This window comes from Anas acuta, chromosome 5 (genome assembly GCF_963932015.1).
Source record: "Anas acuta chromosome 5, bAnaAcu1.1, whole genome shotgun sequence".
Lineage (NCBI taxonomy): Eukaryota > Metazoa > Chordata > Aves > Anseriformes > Anatidae > Anas > Anas acuta.
The window spans coordinates 26,959,048-26,977,625 of record NC_088983.1 but is presented as its reverse complement, the minus strand read 5'-3'; the positions used below and the strand labels follow the sequence as shown (position 1 = coordinate 26,977,625).

Here is an 18,578-nt window from a genome sequence, read left to right as displayed (position 1 = left end):
TCTGCCACTAAAAAGTTAAATTCTAGACGGGCAGCTCTGCTATGTCTCATTAATACTGGTCCATCTGGAGGGAAGGGTAACATTTTCCCTTGCAGCAGCCTGGTGAAGATGCTCAGATACCTCAGCACCTGCCCATGGGATGGAGTGAGAATATATCTATTTTGCAACGGGGGGTTGCCACAGCTGATGATTTCTAGACCTTTGCTGAGGTGTGATGGTGAGAGCCCACACAATGTACAGAAAGAAATAACAAGAGGAGCTAGGAGTGGACACTGGGCTGTAATTACTTGTGTGTTCTCATTTGAGTAATGAGTTAGACCCTGCTTTCTCACATCACTCATATGTAGGGTCTGAGATGACAGACATTTAATGCTTCTGATTTTCTATACCAGAAGCGGACCCAAATTATTTCATAAATGAGAGGAACAAAGGCCATCCTCCCGGACAGGAGAGGCAAAAGCATCTCCAGAAAATTCATCCCATTCTTATTGAAATACACTCTGGGTTTATGCAGCCTCATGATGAACAGCACAGTTTAGAGCAGGCCTTACCTGAACAGGCTATTTGCAAGCTCCCAGCCCGGAGTCTGGCTTTTTCCAGGTATTCTAGGTCCTGCAGCAGCCTTTGCTCCCCACAGCATCATACCAGTGTAGCTTAAGCCTAATCTGTCTCATGTCTGAAGCCTTCACAAAGGACACAAGGCTCATCACAGCCATTTAAGCCTGTGGCAAGGAACAGAGCTCAAAAAAGGGACAGTACAGAACTGAACAACAGGGTAGCAAATGTATATTTTCTTTCTGGGAATCTGGCTTGGCTTGGTTGTATGTGTGGGAGTTGATTTCAATGGGGCAGGGTCAAGGAGAGTTAATTCTTAGATAATCAAGCATTCACATCTAAGCACATGTAGCAGTTATAAATAAAGAAAATACATGTAGAGACACGGACATATTAGAACAAGTCCAGAGGAGGGCTGTGAAGATGATCAAAGGGCTGGAGCACCTCTCCAATGAAGACAGGCTGTGGGATCTGGGGTTGTTCAGCCTGGAGAAGAGAAGGTCCTGGGGAGACCTTACAGCAGCCTGCCAGTACCTAAAGGGGGCTGCAGGAAAGCTGGGGAGGGACTCTTTGTCAGGGGGTGTAGTGATAGGACAAGCAGTAGTACTTTTAAACTAAAAGGTAGGTAAATTTAGGTTAGACATTAGGATGAAAGTCTTCACTCAGAGGGTAAAGGCCCTGGCCCAGGCTGCCCACAGAGGCTGTGGAGACCCCATGCCTGGAAATGCCCAAGGCCAGGCTGGATGGGGCTTAGAGCAAACTGGGTTGGTGGGACATGTTCCTGCCCATGGCAGAGGGTTGGAATTAGATGATCTTTATGGTCCCATCCAGCCCAAACCATTCTATGATTCTCTATATGTGTTCTCAAAAAAAAAGGACCATACAGAAGTGAGGGACAGGGAAATCCATGTGTATATATAAGCATAGATAAATATAGACACAGTTTTCAGCAACACCAAAGAATCAGTTGTCAGAACTGTTTAAACACCAAGCAGTAGGCAGGAGTCACATCATTGAGTAAACTAATGCCTTTCTGTTAGAAATGAAGAGCCAAACACAGGCTGCTCCAGGCCAAAGGACCATGCTATCTGCAGGCAGGTCAGGTGCTTGCATACTTCCTGTTAGAGACAAGCAAAACAGTCTGTGTGGGAGAAATTATTCCCAGCTGCTGTCAAACATCACAATCTGTAAACAAAAACAGCCCAAAGTGCCTGCACTTATGCTGTGGTTGATGACAGGGGTAGAAGGAGAGACGTGTTGAGGATTCACTTTACTGTGTCTCTTCTCCCTGAAATGCTAAATCATCCCCATGCCCTTGCCCTGGCACCATGCAGATGTCTGCAAATAAGGGATATAAGGACAGCATTTGCTTGTTTGTTTTTATATATGATCCTTTGATCCTCCTGGGCATTTGCATTTTCCCGATTCTCATCTCTGGATTTGCAAACCTTCTGTGTTTACCTCCAAAGAAGAAAATGTATGAGCGATTAACTTAGTTCTAAAAAGCCAAACCGGTCTCACGATAGTGAAACAGAAGGGTCACAGGAGAACAGGGTTCTTTGGATACCAGACTATCTACTTGCCAGTAGAACCCCTCTCATTGTCACTGGATGACCAAATATTCCCATCCCCACCTTCCAGACCAGCATAAACTGCCACTAAAATGGAGGATTAGAGTTGTTCATCCTTCTTATGAGGATTTTTCAATGATATGATTTTCAATCTGATCTCCCCCAAATTGTCGTGAGATTTTTCACAACCATTTTCCTGCTCTGATATTGTTTCATTAAACCTGGAAATCAGATTCTAATTGTTCAATTTTTCTTTATAAATCATCTTTATCATTCTCAGACACCCTCCAACAGCAACATAGGAGTTTGATCAGACCTTCCTTTTTCTTTGCCTAATTTATTTTTCTGGCATTAATGTCAGCCCACAGATTGTTCCCAAACATTAGCAGGGTCAGAGCAATTTGATCAGGTCCAGTCCTGAATACAGGACAGTCCCTTTCAACATCCCTTTCGACATCTCCTCCAAAGCATTCCATTTATCGTTAGTCATTTTGTGCCTGGTATCCTTCCCACTATGCCAAAAATGTCACAGCACAACAGGGTTCTTTGGATACTAGACAACAAAGTGGCAATGAACTGAGTGCCAAGTAGCAGCAATTTTATTGTAGCAGTGAGCCTTAACTACACGAACACCTATATTGAAGCAAAATGTAAATGATTTAAGCATAAGCATCCTAAGCAACATGCAAACAATCCAAACATGAGTGTACTCAATTAAATGCAAATAAATAAATAATTAAGCATAAGCATACCAAAGCATAATAAAGCAGGGAGAAAAGCATGTCAAATTGACAAGAGCTGGCTCCTTTAATGATTAATCTCACCCACTGATGAGCTATAGTTGGGGAAGTTGTCAACCTCTCCCATTCCCCATCATGTTGGATGAGATTCCACCTCATAGTTACTGGATCAGGCACCAAATAAATTGCTGCTATAGCTACACAAAGTTGCTTAGCAGAGATGCTGTTTTCTTCACTGCACGCACATACAAAAAAAACAAAATGCATATACACATATATGTAGTATTACTGCAATGAAGGCTCATTGTAGGATTCAAGAGTCAGCTGTGATAGGAACAACAGCTGTAAAGCTACCTTCCCATATTAATCTGCCTGTATGCCCAATGGTCCTTTTAACAAGGCCAATGCAGCCTTAAAGCAAAAGGGGAAATAATCTAGGTTCTGAATCAGGACCCTGAAAATTGTATTCTGTTCCTGGATCTTCCTTTTACCCCATCTTAAGCAAAACATTGAGCCTTTGTGTGCCTGTACATGGCATACCTGCTGAGCTATCACATTTGGTCCATGTGTGGTTGGTTATGGGTTTCTGTCCCAGACTGGCTTTGCACTTAGACCCTTGTAACATGGTTTTGTTAATACATACATATCACTGTTCTTTCTTACTCATGCTTTATCTCCTCCCCAGCCTTAAGTTACTTAAAAACAAACAAACAAACAAACAAACAAACTTTTCTGTCTCCAAGCATGGGCTTCAGACACTGCAATGATAGAGATTTTTGAAATCCAAATACAGATTCTCATTTTAAATTTCTCTGCAGCTCCAAGTATTGCTGACACACAGATACATCCAGCTTTATAAATACATAATTTGTTGTTAGAACTATTACCTTGTGATAGGACACGTCTGTGAAATGAGGTAAGTTATGTCTGTGTTAGCAGAACAATTCTGCCATAACCGCAGGCTTTGATCTCCAGTGGATGTTCCTCACATATTTGGGGGGATTGACTGCTCTCTCTAGCCTGTTGACGTACCTGACATGTCTTTGAGGAACCTGTCCTCAAGGATACCTGGAGTCTTTCCTTATCCTTTTTGATTTATGTCTTCTACCTAGTTTTTGTTTCACAGTCAATTCTCTCTCACACCACAGTTACAAACTAACAGAACTGCTTTTTCTTATTAATCCTCAATCTATTTTCTGTGAAATCACAGATACACTGAGACCTGTGGAAAAACAGACACTTAAGGCTGATAACTCAGCTTTATGTTGTCAAAGCTTAGCAGGCACACTGAGTTTCACTTACGTTTATGTAAACAACAAAGATAGAAACTTGTATTATAGACAGGAAAAGGATCTACATGTATAAGGCCTTAGGTCAAATATTATATAGAATTTAAGTTGATAGTGACTTAAATGGGTCTCACTTAAATGAGAGAAAATGCTGGTAATGCTGAGGACTTCAGTCTTTCTAGACACCTGAGTTTCTGAGTTTTGGAAAATAGTACAAGTATAAAGCGTTTCTGGGTTTCTGTTCATTCATGTAGGAGAGACTTATGAATTGTCTGATCTCTTAGATTGCATGCTACAGAGTATCCTTCCATGCAGAGGAAATACCACGTAATAATGCTGTCTAGTTTTAAATATTATGAAATATAATCTGACAGATTCCCAAAAACAAAAACAGTTGCTATAATGTGAGTGAGAACACGCTACTCCAATCAAAAACCAACCAAACAAATCACTAATCCACTTTCAAAAGAAGTAATTCAAAGTATTTGAAACTACTTTAAATGACGCAGAAAATAGAAAAGAAGTGAGAATTCTTTTTAAAATGACCACCACTTACCTTCTTCAACCAGAGGTAACCCTTTAGCAAAATTGGAAGAGAAGATGATGTCTCTTTGTCAAAAGCCCTCTCCATAGTTTTATGAACAAGGTGGAAAGTCAGCCTATGCCTCTTCAAGTTTCCTTCCCCAGCCTTAGCTGCAGTCATGTCTTACTGAGGTTACAGCAAGGAAATCCAATCCTCTCTGTTTTAAGACCGTGGAACTTTTGTCCCTACACCTGTTGGTCATTTGACAGTGCTTGAGCTCTGAAAAGCAATTCTGGGGTTTGACTGCAGATGTCTGAGTGATTCTAAGCATTTCCAGTGAACACTATTTCTCACAATGCCCATGTCACGACAGTGGGCTCCCAAGAGCACATATTACTTACTTAATCTTTTCAACCCAACACCAAATCCTGAGTCTCTAGGTTTGATCCTCTAAATGTATTAGCAAGGAGAAGTGGGCTTCTGTTCAGTTTGGCTTTCATTTTAACTGCACCTGCCTGACAAAAATACGTTAAAAAAAAGAAAAAAAAATACAGATCTCATCCAGTCTAGCAAAACCACAGAGGTTAACGCTATGAAGCGCGACTTTTTTTTACAAGGTAACGATGCTGACAATGTTGTGGTAGACTCTATAGTGTAGTAACAATTGTAATCTTGAAGACAATCAATTTTCCAATCAACCTCTTCACCTCCTTTCTCCATATATTTTAAAATAAAAACAAGCAGAGAGCAACGCTATCCTTACCAAACAGTACCTAAAACAATTGTGACACTGGTTAGTTATCTCTACTGTAGATGATGAAACATCATTGTTCATAAAAAGGGCTGCTAATTGAATTTTTTTTAAAGTATTTATTATAAAACAAAATCCACAAAATCTATAATACAAATGCAGAATCTGTTATCCTTACATATTTATACAAAATATCAGTTAATTTTAACAAGACTTCAGTTTTGTTAACATAAAGAAACATGGAAGTTTCATGACTGGAGAATTGTTTATGTGTAATTGTCTTAAGTGAGGAAAGCCTCAAAAGAAGTTTTTCTTAAGACTTTACCACTAGGTTCATTTGTATGCTGGAAGGCCATATTTGGAAGAACAATTGGTAAAGACTTTCTGTAACACAGTAAATGGCTTTAATGAACAATACTGCAGTGACAATCTGAAAATAACGTCAATTTAATCCCCAAATACATAAGTATCACTTGTTGGCGTTTCTTTTTAATGTTATGCATTTAACAGGTGTCAAGATTGTTGTTGAAACAGATATGAATATATAAAAGTCCACTTGAAATAATGCATTTGAGACAAATTCCAAAATATTACAAAGTTAAGATAAGTATGCTCAAAAAAAATCAAAACTTGTCAGCTTTCACATCCACTTGAGGCTGTACGTATTTTAACTGAGGAGAACCCTAGCAGTAACAAGATGCTGTGTTAGAACCAGTGGAGTACAATAAACGTATGATTCTAGGGACGTTTGTGATTTAAGGCTTTACTTCTTTCCCCAGTTAATGTTTGAGCTGTTTAAAACACACAAGGCACTTAAGTATTGGGTTTGGTTGTCCTTTGTAGTAACAAATTCTATAAAATGATACACGTATAAAGCTGTAATTATTAGGCTTTTTGTAGAATACATATTTTAATATAAATATAAAAAAGATTGTGTGGGTTTATCATAAAAATTCTTGGTAGTCTTTGTATATTCATGTACATTTACAATAGCAGCAATTACAATACAATTAGATAAGTATGAAAGCAGTCTGGGTTAGAGTTTTTCTTTATGATGCCCTCCAAATTTCACATCCAACAGCAAAGCAGTCCTCCTGTTTTCAACAGCTTTTGTTTTTATCTCTTTAGGCTGATTAATTCCATTTACAACTATTGCAGCTGTACTTGCAACTAAAACACTTCCATACTTATTTACACGCTGCAGGATCTCTGTACAATCCAAACTGGAACATCACTCCCTTTGTCAAACGGAGTTACCTTGGGAATGCTGTCACAAGAGCAGCATTACTCTTTTCTTAGAGAAACGGGCATCAGTGGGAGTACTCGCTTTTTAAAGACATGAACGCTGGTGAATTGGGCTGTCACTTACTGTAGCTGTCAATGTCGCTTTTCTCCTCTGATAACTCCTTCAAGGCATGTTCTCTGCATGCATTTCGTGAATATAAAACGCCCCATTTAGGAATGGGGATTGTGGTCTTTTAGCCACCAGGATTCTGGAGAGAACCAAGCCCCCAACTCCTGAGGTGGGCTGCAATGAGGGCTGTGGGTCGTGCTGGGAACAGCCAAGGTAGGGTGACTTGCTGCCTCGGGCAGCTGAGAGCATGGTCAGCATGCGGCACACAAGGGATTTTGCTGTGGAATGCAGAAGCCGCTTGTATCAGACTGGTTTCCATCATTCCTATCAGTAGGCTCATTTAAAATCAATTTCTCCTTTCCCCCACTCCCAACCACCCCTTGCCCAGGGGATATGATTTTATGTGAAGAGACCCACAGCATAGTTGGCCAACTGCAAAATAAACGTAGTAAAGAAAAGATCTCCTTTACATAAAAAAAAACTTTTGTAAATTGTTCTCCGGAGGGAAAGCTAGCAGACATGACAGAACTGAAAACACCTATGTATATGACTATTTCTTTTTAACATTTGACAAATACCTTGAGCTGTTTAGCTAAACTCCTAATAAATGAAGAAAGGGCTCTTTATGTTTAATGATGAACAGAAAGCATTGCAATGCATAATGGAAGAGTAACAGAACCAGCAGGCACTTTCAGCATTTAGGACACAGCCTTCCCTGAGCCTTTTACAGAGAAGTCAAACTTCTGGTGAGGACTGCACTCAACATTTATAATGCACTCATAATTGGTAATGGAAACAACTGAATATGTGATCTGTAAACGACTGTCATCTTTGACTGTGGCTTGTCTAAGGCTCAGTCCAAACATCGAAGTTTATAAAATGTCCCTCAGCACTGTAGCAGCAAACATTCAGGGCTCCATGCCAGGCACTCTTGTGTGTTATTAATTATTGGGAACATGCCTGCCTTCTGTTTTCATTTCCTGACATTAATGGATATCACTTGTAGTACAATTATAAGCACAGCTACTCATTTGGAGTGACTCAACACATACCCCCAACAAAATGACTGACATCAGAAAAGGTCTGCTTCTGATAATGCTTGAAGCAAACAAGATACACACAACTTTTGTGAAGTCTGACTGACCACACTCATAAAGTACTACAACATGCTCCACAGGCTCTGATGAAGGGCAGCACTGGAGTTCTCTCTAGTAAAGGGATCTACCCTGCAGGCAACGGAGAAACGTTCGTGTGACTGACATCAGCCCAGCATGACCAGCTTTGAGAAGAATCAGAACTTTTAGGGAAGTGCTTGCACTCTTTGCAAACCAGAGTGATCAAACTTTATTACCAAAAAGTCAAACCCATTATTGAAAGAGAAGAAAATTTTCAATTATTTCACTTTTCCTCTTTAGATCATGATGATAATGGCACAAGTTCGTTTTTGGGACATTTTGTACTCTGACGTTATTCTAAAGAAAACACAGTTTGTTGTACATACAGACAATCTTAGCTTGAGTGCTCTTTAGCAATCTGTCCAAGCAGGCAAATTGAAACACTAAAACAACTAGGCAGTGCAAACAAAGTTTCCTCAAAATCATCCAGCAGTCGTGAACAAATCAATGACACCCATTGTAAATTTCAGGGTGCAGCGTCTGTTGATCAGTCCAGCTGAAGTCCATGCATAACTTACACAAATCCTTTGCTTGAAATTAAAGGATACTTCAGTTCTGAAGACCATGATTTAATTTTAAGTCTGCCTATTTATCTTACAGTTTCACACTGCTGCTACATCTGTTCTGCGAACAGGACAAAAAGAGAAGATGTCCCCAGTAGCAGCTTTTATGACTGCACTGGAAGGCAAATCAGCTGCTAGGACATCTGTCCTTTCAACGTGACACTGAACCAACCAGATCATTTGCCTATCACTAGCTGCCATCCAGACACTGTTCTATATTACATCCTGAGCTGCTTTAAGTGGTGATATGTAGTCATAATGGGCTTGGAAAACATTTGAATAAACTGATACAAGTACTCACAAGTTCACACAGATAGTCTAGTTGCATGCATTCCCCTGCATGTTCTCAGGGCAGAACTCCTGGGATATTTCAGCCTGCTTTCTCAGACTACATTTTTGCAGTAGTGGAATTATGCTCAAACCTCAATTAGACAGCTCTTCCCCACTTATTTCCTGTTTAGCCCTGAAATGCTACAATTCATCATATGCATTCAATAATTCCATACAACTCTTTCCCTCGTCCTGATCTAGAAGAAACTAGCATCTGTTTTTGAAGTTTTAGCCTGAAAGTTCACAGGATAGAAACCACACTTTACTAAAAATTTGCTGAGAGATACTTCTGGGGAGAAGTAGCTCCTCTCATTCAAATATATTTTCTGACACCAGGAGTGCATTAATCCATTATATGGTAGTAGGCCTACAGCAATCAAAAGTAATATTTTAGTATTTAAATGTTTTGATGCTAAATTTGCATACAAGTTCTTTTTAGAAAGGCTTTTAAGCAATAGTATGGAACAGAGAGGGACTTGGACTCTGATCACAAAACCTCAAGTCCCTCAGATGAAGTGATTTCTCATCAAATATCAGCAGCAAGAGGATCTAAATGTCCAACTGAAATAAAAGAATTCATTCATTCATGCTTAATTCATTCCATTCAGAAAGTGATTGCTTCCTACTGAATACCTAAGGCCCAAAAGAATTTGACCCTTAAGACAGTTTAATTCTTAGTAAGACCGATAATTTTCTTGGACTCAACTCCAAACTTTGTACTAGGATACGAGATGAAGTGGTTAGGACTGCTACAGTTGTGGCTCTTTAAAATGACCAGTGGTTTAATTAAAAAAACAAAGTAATTTTTCATCCAGTGTCATCACAGGAACACAGGAAAATTAGTGATGTGGTCCTAAGCTAGAACTCTAACATGAAACAATTAATGCATTCATTGTAAGTGGCAAATGGTTATACACAGAACTACAGATGATGTGAAATTAGACCAACTGCTGTAACGCAGAACAAGTATTCCTTCATATGACTGATGTGATACATAAAATATCTGTGGATCTAAAGTCATGATTTAGTTCACTGAAACATGATCACATGAAAGTGCTCTTTTTTTAAAAAAAAACAAAAAAAACAAAAACAAAAACAAAAAAACAACAACAACAAAAAAAAAACAAATCATTGACACTTTTTCAGAGGTCTGCCAAGTCATCCTTAGAGTTACAAGCTATGACCTTGTCTCTCCTGGCACGCTATAGTTACTAATGTTGAAAGGGGATGGGAGAAGATAACCTGTTCTTAAACTCCTATCTCCAATACTGTATTCTCCAATTCTGTATTTTTCTCCACAAAGAAAATGGTAGGCATTATCTTTTTGCCAAACGTGAATCTCAGAAGTTTAGCCATGAAGTTAATAAAGGCTACTTAAAAAGTTTCAGTAATACACCAGTGCCAGTACAAATATTATCCTTGAGCAACGTAGGTCGGGAGACAGATCTGGACTAACAAATCTGTAAACACAAACTGGATCAGAACACTGTAGTCCCAGCCCCTAAGACCCCAACTCAATTTTGAATTAAATTCAAAAAAGAAAAATTTTTCATCATTGCCACCAATATTAAAGCTGTCAAAGACCCAACACGTCTGTTACTCAGCAGCTGCAGAAACAGGTGCAGGTCTGCATATTCAGATCTTCCCTCAGATGTCCAGGTAGGCACTCACATTATCATCATCAGAGCTGGATTTGTGAGTGACACGCAATACCCAATCCTTGTTGTTACAGCAAGAGAAGAATCAAAGCAACAAAAAAAAAAAAAAAAAAAATGTTGTTAAAGGCACAGATTCTAGCCCCGCATTCACAAAGGGTTTTTTTGGTAGGAGCTGGAAGCATGAGCACTTCACTGATCGTGGTGTCCTGAGGATACAGCAGTTTGTTGGAGAGTTTTGTTGTTTTATTGTTATTAAGAGAATTAGAAATATGTCTTCTCTAATTCCTGTGCTTTTTATGTTTCTAAACCTGAACTAATTTGGTGGAAAATTTTGATGACATGACTAAATTGTTCAAATGGCAGGCGTTTTGTTTTTGAGCTAGGCAGGTAATGTTTTCTACAAACACAGATTAATAAGCAACAGCTTTCTCATTTAAATGAACACAGGTCACTGTATCATCCCACTTTGTGAAATGAACATCAAAGATGAAGCAATTCTCTGATCAGTTCAACACACGTAAACACCTCAGAGACACAGCACAGTGAATTACTGGACTTCTGGGTAAAAACTGAAGTACCACTGGTTTTTGAGAAGCAGTTGACTATCACAGCTCCTTCTCAGACAAGTCACCAAAGCCTCACAGGGAAGTGGCCGCTAGAAAAGGATGAAGGAGCCTGGTTTCATCACCATTAAAATGGTGAGTCTGAGCAAAGCTGTAGCTCATCAGGCATTTCTCTCTGCTTAAAAACTACATTAAGAGCCCCTTGATCTCTATGACAGGTCAGTGTAACTGCTTTTACTACCACACATTCAAAGTGGGGAACTAACTGGAGCTAAAATAAGCTTTTGGGGGCAGGATATCTTTTTAGCTAGACTCAGTTCCAGAACTGACAACATGCATTGTTGGCATCAGTTAGGACACAACTGTGGGCATAATTAAACTGGAAGGTTTGGCTAAAATGAGGACTCTTTCAGTTCAGTGCTGAGCAAATGGAGAGTGAGGTTCAAAATCCAAGTCTCTGTATACACATTCTGCTGGGAAGCATTCAGCTCACTTGAAATAGGAGCATTTGACGGTGGTACTCTTTGCATGTTTTGACCCAGTGGTGGAGAAAGGATGAGATACTGACAAACAAGACATTTAAGCATGTCTTTTCCATGAATATTAGTCTTTCTTTAGTGTCCTCCTCCCACAAGCCACTTAACTTTCTTTTCTCACATTAGCAAAAATAATTACACACATTTTGCATATAAAAAGGTGACAAAATTCAAAAAAGCTCAACATCCCCCCCCACCCTCCAGTCCTTTGGAGATTAACTCAGTTCCAAGATTTCAAAAGGCAAATATGGCACAAAAGAATGGAAATTAAGTTAAAAAAATCAATTTTATAAATATTCTTCCTCTGTACAATTTTCACAGCCCCATCCCTCCCACCCATTTTTATTCACATTTTTTTTAAAAAAATCCCACCCCTATTTAACTTTAAATCATAAAATATATATTTTAAATCTGTTCATATTTAAAAATATTTACAGGAAAAGTTCCTTCTGTTGAGGTCATGAGGAGTCTGTACAAGGAGAGGGTGGAGGGGGGTAGAGGTGAAAATAGCTTCGTTCTGTGGCAGGAGATGGAGGGCAACTTTCTTCTGCCGACATATACTGGCTGCGAGGTGTGGGTGGAGGGGGATAAGGGTCTGAGTCTGAATTTAAATCTATATAGTATTTGTTGGCCTTCCATCGGCTGGTAGTATAGTCACTGTCACACACATCTGTGCTGCATGGGGTTGTGGGTGGAGCTATCCCTCGTATAAGGTAAGGCCTGCAAAGAAAATGAAAAAGAAAATGCACGGGCATTAGTTGTAATTTGGGGAAAAGGGAAACAAAGAGATTGAAAATGAATGCCTTTGTGTTCCCAGTCAAGAGAGCTGTTTATTCATTCTATATGAGCCGTAACTATGGCTTTCATAGGAACCAAACAAGAAGTACTTCCACTGTGCTAAATTTGAATGGCACAGTCACCCACAGCCAGCAGAGCATTATGATAGCCCCTAACCAGATGGATCTATAGATCTGGACAGCCAGAAAAGACCACAATGACCATTTAGTCCAGTCACTAACAAATAGGTTAGTGACTGGACTAAACTGGATTAACAATCTGGACTAAACTGGATTAACAATCCACCAAAGTTTTAACAGAAAACACAGAAATTCTCTACACAGGATGCTAAAGCACCATAACAAAGCAATATATATATTGCACATGTTTTATTCTTAATCAGCAACACTGTGTTGAAAGGTGTTAAACCCTGTTATATCAAAATAGGATGCAAATCTATTGTTTAAGGTCACAGCTGGCATAATCTAAATTTGAATGGTCATTTATGAATGGAGGGAAAGATGGCATTTTTACCTTGTTCAAAACAAACAAACAAAGTCCAAACAAGAACATTTTGCTTAAGATCCAAAACTAAAGGACAGGTCAACAGAAAATTTATCTAAGATGTACCTGTAAGATCTCGTGGTTGAAGGAATGTTTGAGGAATAGAACATCTCTGCATTATATAGGGAGCGATCAGTAGCTGGGGATGGAGGTGGGTTCAAGATCTAGGAAAAATAAAAAGCAGTATGTAAGTCTGAGTTCATTATACAGCTCTATTTATTTTGAAAAGATTACTCATGTCTTCAACAGGTCACTCTGCCTTATTTTGGTTTCCTTCCCTTGCTGTTTGGATAGATTAATGCATTTTTTAAAGGTCACATAAGTTCACTATGAGAGATTAACTCTGGTCTTAGGTACATTGCTGGTCTTCTGTGTTCTCATGGTAAAGGGAATTTTCTTCCTTGCTGCACTCACTGTGCTGCTGGAAGGCTGATGTAAAGCTGGAAACTGGACCCAGTTTTTATGAATCTCAGTGCAGTTCCTTGGACGTAAGGACTGACATCATCCTCAGTAAATGCTAATAGGAAAAAAGTCTGTTCGATCCCCAGGTCTTAAACTTACCACCATACAATAGTAGGGTCAGGAGGCCCAGTTCGGCACAGTTCACAATGCAAAGAGCCTAGGAGCTAAGAAATAGTTAGAGCCTGCCCTAGCCTGTGTGCGCATGTACATGATTGCTGATAACCCTTAATCTATGAAAACAGCTTGTTATGATTCAGGATAAATAGAATTCCTTTAGGGTTCTTACCCCTCTAGCAGGAAGCAGAACCTGTGACATGGCCAGCAGGACAGTGGCCTAAAACTAAGGAGAGTGCTTCATCCCTTCCAACGCAGAAAAACATTGCATCGCTGCTGATGGCAAGGCCTTGCTACTGTTGTGAGCATCTTCTGAGCAGCCTTTCTAGGGCATTCTGCTGAGCTACAGCCTGTCACAGTAACTGTGACAGCATCCTTCCTCAGCCTCTGTCCTTCTCTCGCAGTAATACTGTAAGATCACTGCAACAGAGATCATCCTTTACGTCTTCACTGTGCAGTGTCTATCAAAATGACTCCTGACCATTGAGCTGAGCTCATCAGCATCTACAAGAATACTGATAATGTGACAAATACTGTCAATCCAGACAAGCTTGAATACCACACATTGCCAGCTGTGGGGGATGATAACTAATTGCCCCAAGAACCTCATCCAGAATTCTACTTCTGAATCCTCTTATAACCACCTCTTCTGGTACCAGCATTTTCTCCCAGTGTGAACACTTGGTTCTTTGATTCAATAATCATCACTTCAGGTAAAGAGCAAGCTGAGCTTATTTCTTATGCATTTTCATTCTACCCTTTGTCTTTTCATTCCATGTGTGCCTGCTGTATTATACAGCACAAAATGTCATTGGGCCACTGACATCAGTTCACAAAGAGCAAAAGAGGTACAAAGGTATCTCAAGACAGAAGAACAGAAGTGCTCAGGAAGAACCCAAATGAGTATCACTCTAATAACAAAACATTTTAGACATCATATAGTATTGTGTAACCTTGGTGAAATACAACAAAGCCCTTTTGTGAAGTTCAGCAGGTGTTGGACTAGGCCTGTATTTTTCATAAACAGTACCACCCAAGAACAACTGTTATTAACTTCCTATGTAGTAGCAAAAATTTTCATCTTTGTTTTCTTGAGAAGTGGATCTAATTCACATCTACATTTTCAAGACATACCTGAGGGTAGAAAGTGGCTTTAGTGCTGGATGAGCTACTAGAAGAAGCTCCAGTAACGTGATTTCTGTCATACAAGGGGGCACCACTGCTTCCTCCCATGAGGCTCATGGAGCTAATCATAGACTTTCCACAAGAGATGCCTACAATGAAACAGAGACAAAAGCAAGGTTAGGCAAACCACAACTTCATAGAATCACACAATCACAGAATTGTCTAGGCTGGAAGAGACATCCAAGATCACCCAGTCCAACCTCTGACCTAACACTAACAAGTCTTCCACTAAACCATATCACTAAGCTCTACATCTAAACATCTTTTAAAGACCTCCAAGGATGGTGACTCAACTACTTCCCTGGGCAGCCCATTCCAATGCCTTAACAACCCTTTCAGTAAAGAAGTATTTCCTAATACCCAACCTAAACCTCCCTGGTGAAACTTCAGCCCATTCCCCCTCATCCTGTCACTGGCCACGTGGGAGAATAGACCAATCCCCAGCTCACTACAGCCTACTTTAATGTCCCTATAGAAAGCAATATGGTCGCCTGAGCCTCCTCTTCTCCAGGCTGAACAAGCCCAGCTCCCTCAGCCGCTCCTCGTAGGACTTGTTCTCCAGGCCCCTCACCAGCTTCGTCGCCCTTCTCTGGACTCAGTCGAGCGCCTCGATGCCCTTCTTGTAGCGAGGGGCCCAAAACTGAACACAGTACTCGAGGTGCGGCCTCACCAGAGCCGAGTACAGGGGGACAATCGCTTCCCTAGCCCTGCTGGTCACACTGCTTCTTATGCAAGCCAGGATGCTGTTGGCCTTCTTGGCCACCTGAGCACATGGCTGGCTCATATTCAGCTGACTAAACAGCTTTCCAACCACTCATCTCCCAGCCTGTAGCTCTGCTTGGGCTGTGCCCCAGGTGCAGGACCCGGCATTTGGCCTTGTTGAACTTCATACAGTTGACCTCAGCCCATCGGTCCAGCCTTTCCAAATCCTTTGCACCTACCGATGCAAAACAGCAAACAAGTCCACAGCTCGGCAAACCCATGCAACTCAGTTGTCACTTTTGGAATGATCTTTTATATAAAAACTTCAGGATCACAAGGAACAACATATTTTCAAATTTATGTTATGTAAATAAAACATCTCATCCCCAGACCACCTATTGTGTCTCTGCAGCAGTGAACTCCTCAAAAACAACTGTCACAGTCTGCCGAGGAAGGGATCTCTAGAACAGTTGATCCAAACTTTCCACAAAATCGCTAATTAAAAAATTTTCCAATTAAACAAACTCATGCATTTGCCAAAAACAATCAAAACAAACAAACAAACAAACATTATACATTGCTTAAGAGAAAAAAGGCAGAGACCTACAAAGTTTTAATTTTTTTCATTTCCATCCAAAGAAATTTAACTGCAAATTCATGAACAAGAGCAAAAAATAATTATCCTTACTGAAAAAAAATATCATTGCTTAAACTGAAAATCAACAGAAGAAAAAGGAAGGAAATCTGGGTGACAGGAAAAGGGGAAGAAAACATCCTCCAATCTCTTTATTTCCATGATGCACTTAAATCAGGCAATAGATTTTCAGCTTCTTCCTGTCAGAATATCCAGTCCTAATGAAAGAGTTTAGTTTGGAAGTTTTCAGAAACTTTTGAGACTTGGGACATAATATATTACAAGCAGTGACCGTTTGTGAGCATCTTTTATGGCCACTTAGCTTTTTTGAAATGCCATGCTATTAATAAATTATGTCTTCTCTTTAGAATTAACATCAATGATAAGATTTTTCAGATGTCGTAATTAAAAAAAAACAAACAACAATACGGAGACAAAAATCTATGGCAGCAGGATTAGGAAATAAACCCAACAAATATGAACAGGGATCAGAATGACAACTCAGATCAGCACCCACGGTGCTACAGATTAAAAACCACTAATACTTTCTTTAATTAAAAAAGCTTTTATATGAAGTCCAATTCAGAACACCACTGCAAAGATTTCACCTGCAATGATTTCATCTTCAAATTTTATTTCCTACCACAAAACCTCCTGATAACCATAAAAGCATAGTTTAAACAGGAACAGCTGACCACAGTCATTAAAAAGCAAAGAGTATCTGGTTGTCTTCAAAATCATGGCTAGAAGAAACCAACAGTTAGCACATCTCAAAATCTTGTTTATATGAAGAAATGCCACGTCTTTTCACTGGTCTGTAAGTTTATCATTTATCTGATTTTAAGATGACAGGAAAAACAGACTCTAAGCACTCTGAAATATGGATTTCTTGTATTCTGACCCTGTCTGGTAGGTTTACAGGTGACCATTTACATTACAGCTTCCTGAATAAGAAATATTCTTTCTTCTCAGGCCTTTATAGTTAAGAAATAATTTTTTCCTCTATGAAAAGTATATTTTATATTTGTAAAATCATTCAAAATACATCACGTAAGTGTTTACTTTGGGCAGTTATCTATTAGCTGAATATCCCAGCCTTTTTAGGTCCTTCAGTCTCATCTTAATATCTGCATACAAGTCTCTGGATCGGTGTTTTGATTACTTTGCAAGGTAGAGAAGTTTTGCTGTTTTACAGATGGAGGACTGAGACACAGAGAGAATATAAATACTTTGTCCAAAACAAACAGGAAATTTATCTCAGAGATGGACTAAACCAGAGGGGATGTTTTCGTTACATTTCAGGCACTGAGCAGCCAGACTGCAAAACCACACCCAGACTGCTTATGTTCTTCCACATTTGTTGTTGTAACTTTGGGGAGGGATGTTTAGCCCCTGCTTTAATGTATTACATTAGCCTAAGCTTCTTCACTTCTTTTCTCTGGTTCTTTCCACTGTGAAAGAACTTATCCACCCTGAGCACACAGGGGAAAGCTGTGTGAAGACCTTTGAATGTACAGGACAGAAACAAGGACATCGGAGTACAAGGCACAAAGAACAGAACAGAGCTCTCACTAAGATCCTGAATGGCACAAAGAATTCTTAGTTTCCAATACTGTACATGGTTCACTACTCTTCATAGTGTTTTGCAGGCCTCAAGTAAGAAGTATTATGCAAAACACAGACACCATTACATACATCAGGAAGTTAAAGGGGGTGTTTTTCACAGGCTAAGTATTTCTATAGTTTCTATCTTCTTTCATAAATGTGTACATGCAATCTAGGGAAAAAATGTATTTGAAAATCTAGTGATTTTCTAGGTCCCTCGTGAACTGCATCTAGTAGTTTTTGCAAATCTGATCCAAATCACAGATTTATACCAAAACCACAGAGCAGATCAACAACACCATTTCTGCTCTTTGAAATCCCTACCTCTAGGACTACTAACCTGCAAAACCTGTAAAAAATACATATATCCAGACAATGTAACTCATTAAGGTTCTTACCATCCTTACCAGTAAAAGTGCCATGCTGAGAACTTCCTGGAGCGATAAAGTTAAGAGGGACGTGAGGGGTTCCACTGACGTACTCATGTGGAAAGGGGCTATTGGGCCCGGCATAGCGCTGACACACCACTCGCTGGCAAACAAAGTACATTCCTCCCATGACAAATAGGGACAGTATTATCCCAATGACAGGACCGATGGCACTGCTGTGGGGTTGTGGTTCATCTGAGGCTGGTTTTGTTTTCTCTGGAAAGAGAAGGAAAAAACAAGGAGGTTATTAAACATGGCACTACATATGACGCTGTCCCAGAGCATGTGCAGCACATCAGTCAGCTCCCAGTCATTCACACAATGGCTTTGGAAGTCTCTGCACCAAACTCAGGCAATAACTTTTTCTGATTTAACACACAACACACCGCCATGCCCTTCCTTACCCTCCATGTACTTAAAGAAGTCATACCAAGCTACTCTCCTTTCTGTCTAGCAATTCGTCTTGTAACAGGATTCCTTATCATGTTGATATAATAAC

The 18,578-nt window shown here is 39.8% G+C and overlaps 1 protein-coding gene across 2 annotated transcripts in view; it reads right to left on the bottom strand.

The window, feature by feature from the left end:
- Positions 1-9,972: 9,972 nt before the first annotated feature.
- Positions 9,973-18,578, bottom strand: part of LRP5 (LDL receptor related protein 5) — a 143,837-nt gene continuing 135,231 nt past the window's right edge. The window contains exons 20-23 of one of the 2 annotated variants that reach the window (XM_068683386.1): positions 18,050-18,295; positions 14,660-14,799; positions 13,016-13,113; positions 9,973-12,328 (exon numbers count right to left, since the gene is read on the bottom strand). In XM_068683386.1, coding sequence (XP_068539487.1) covers positions 12,067-12,328; positions 13,016-13,113; positions 14,660-14,799; positions 18,050-18,295 — 746 coding nt within the window. In that variant the 3' untranslated portion in view covers positions 9,973-12,066. The remainder of the gene's footprint in view (positions 12,329-13,015; positions 13,114-14,659; positions 14,800-18,049; positions 18,296-18,578) is intronic. The other variant, XM_068683387.1, reaches the window with a different exon arrangement.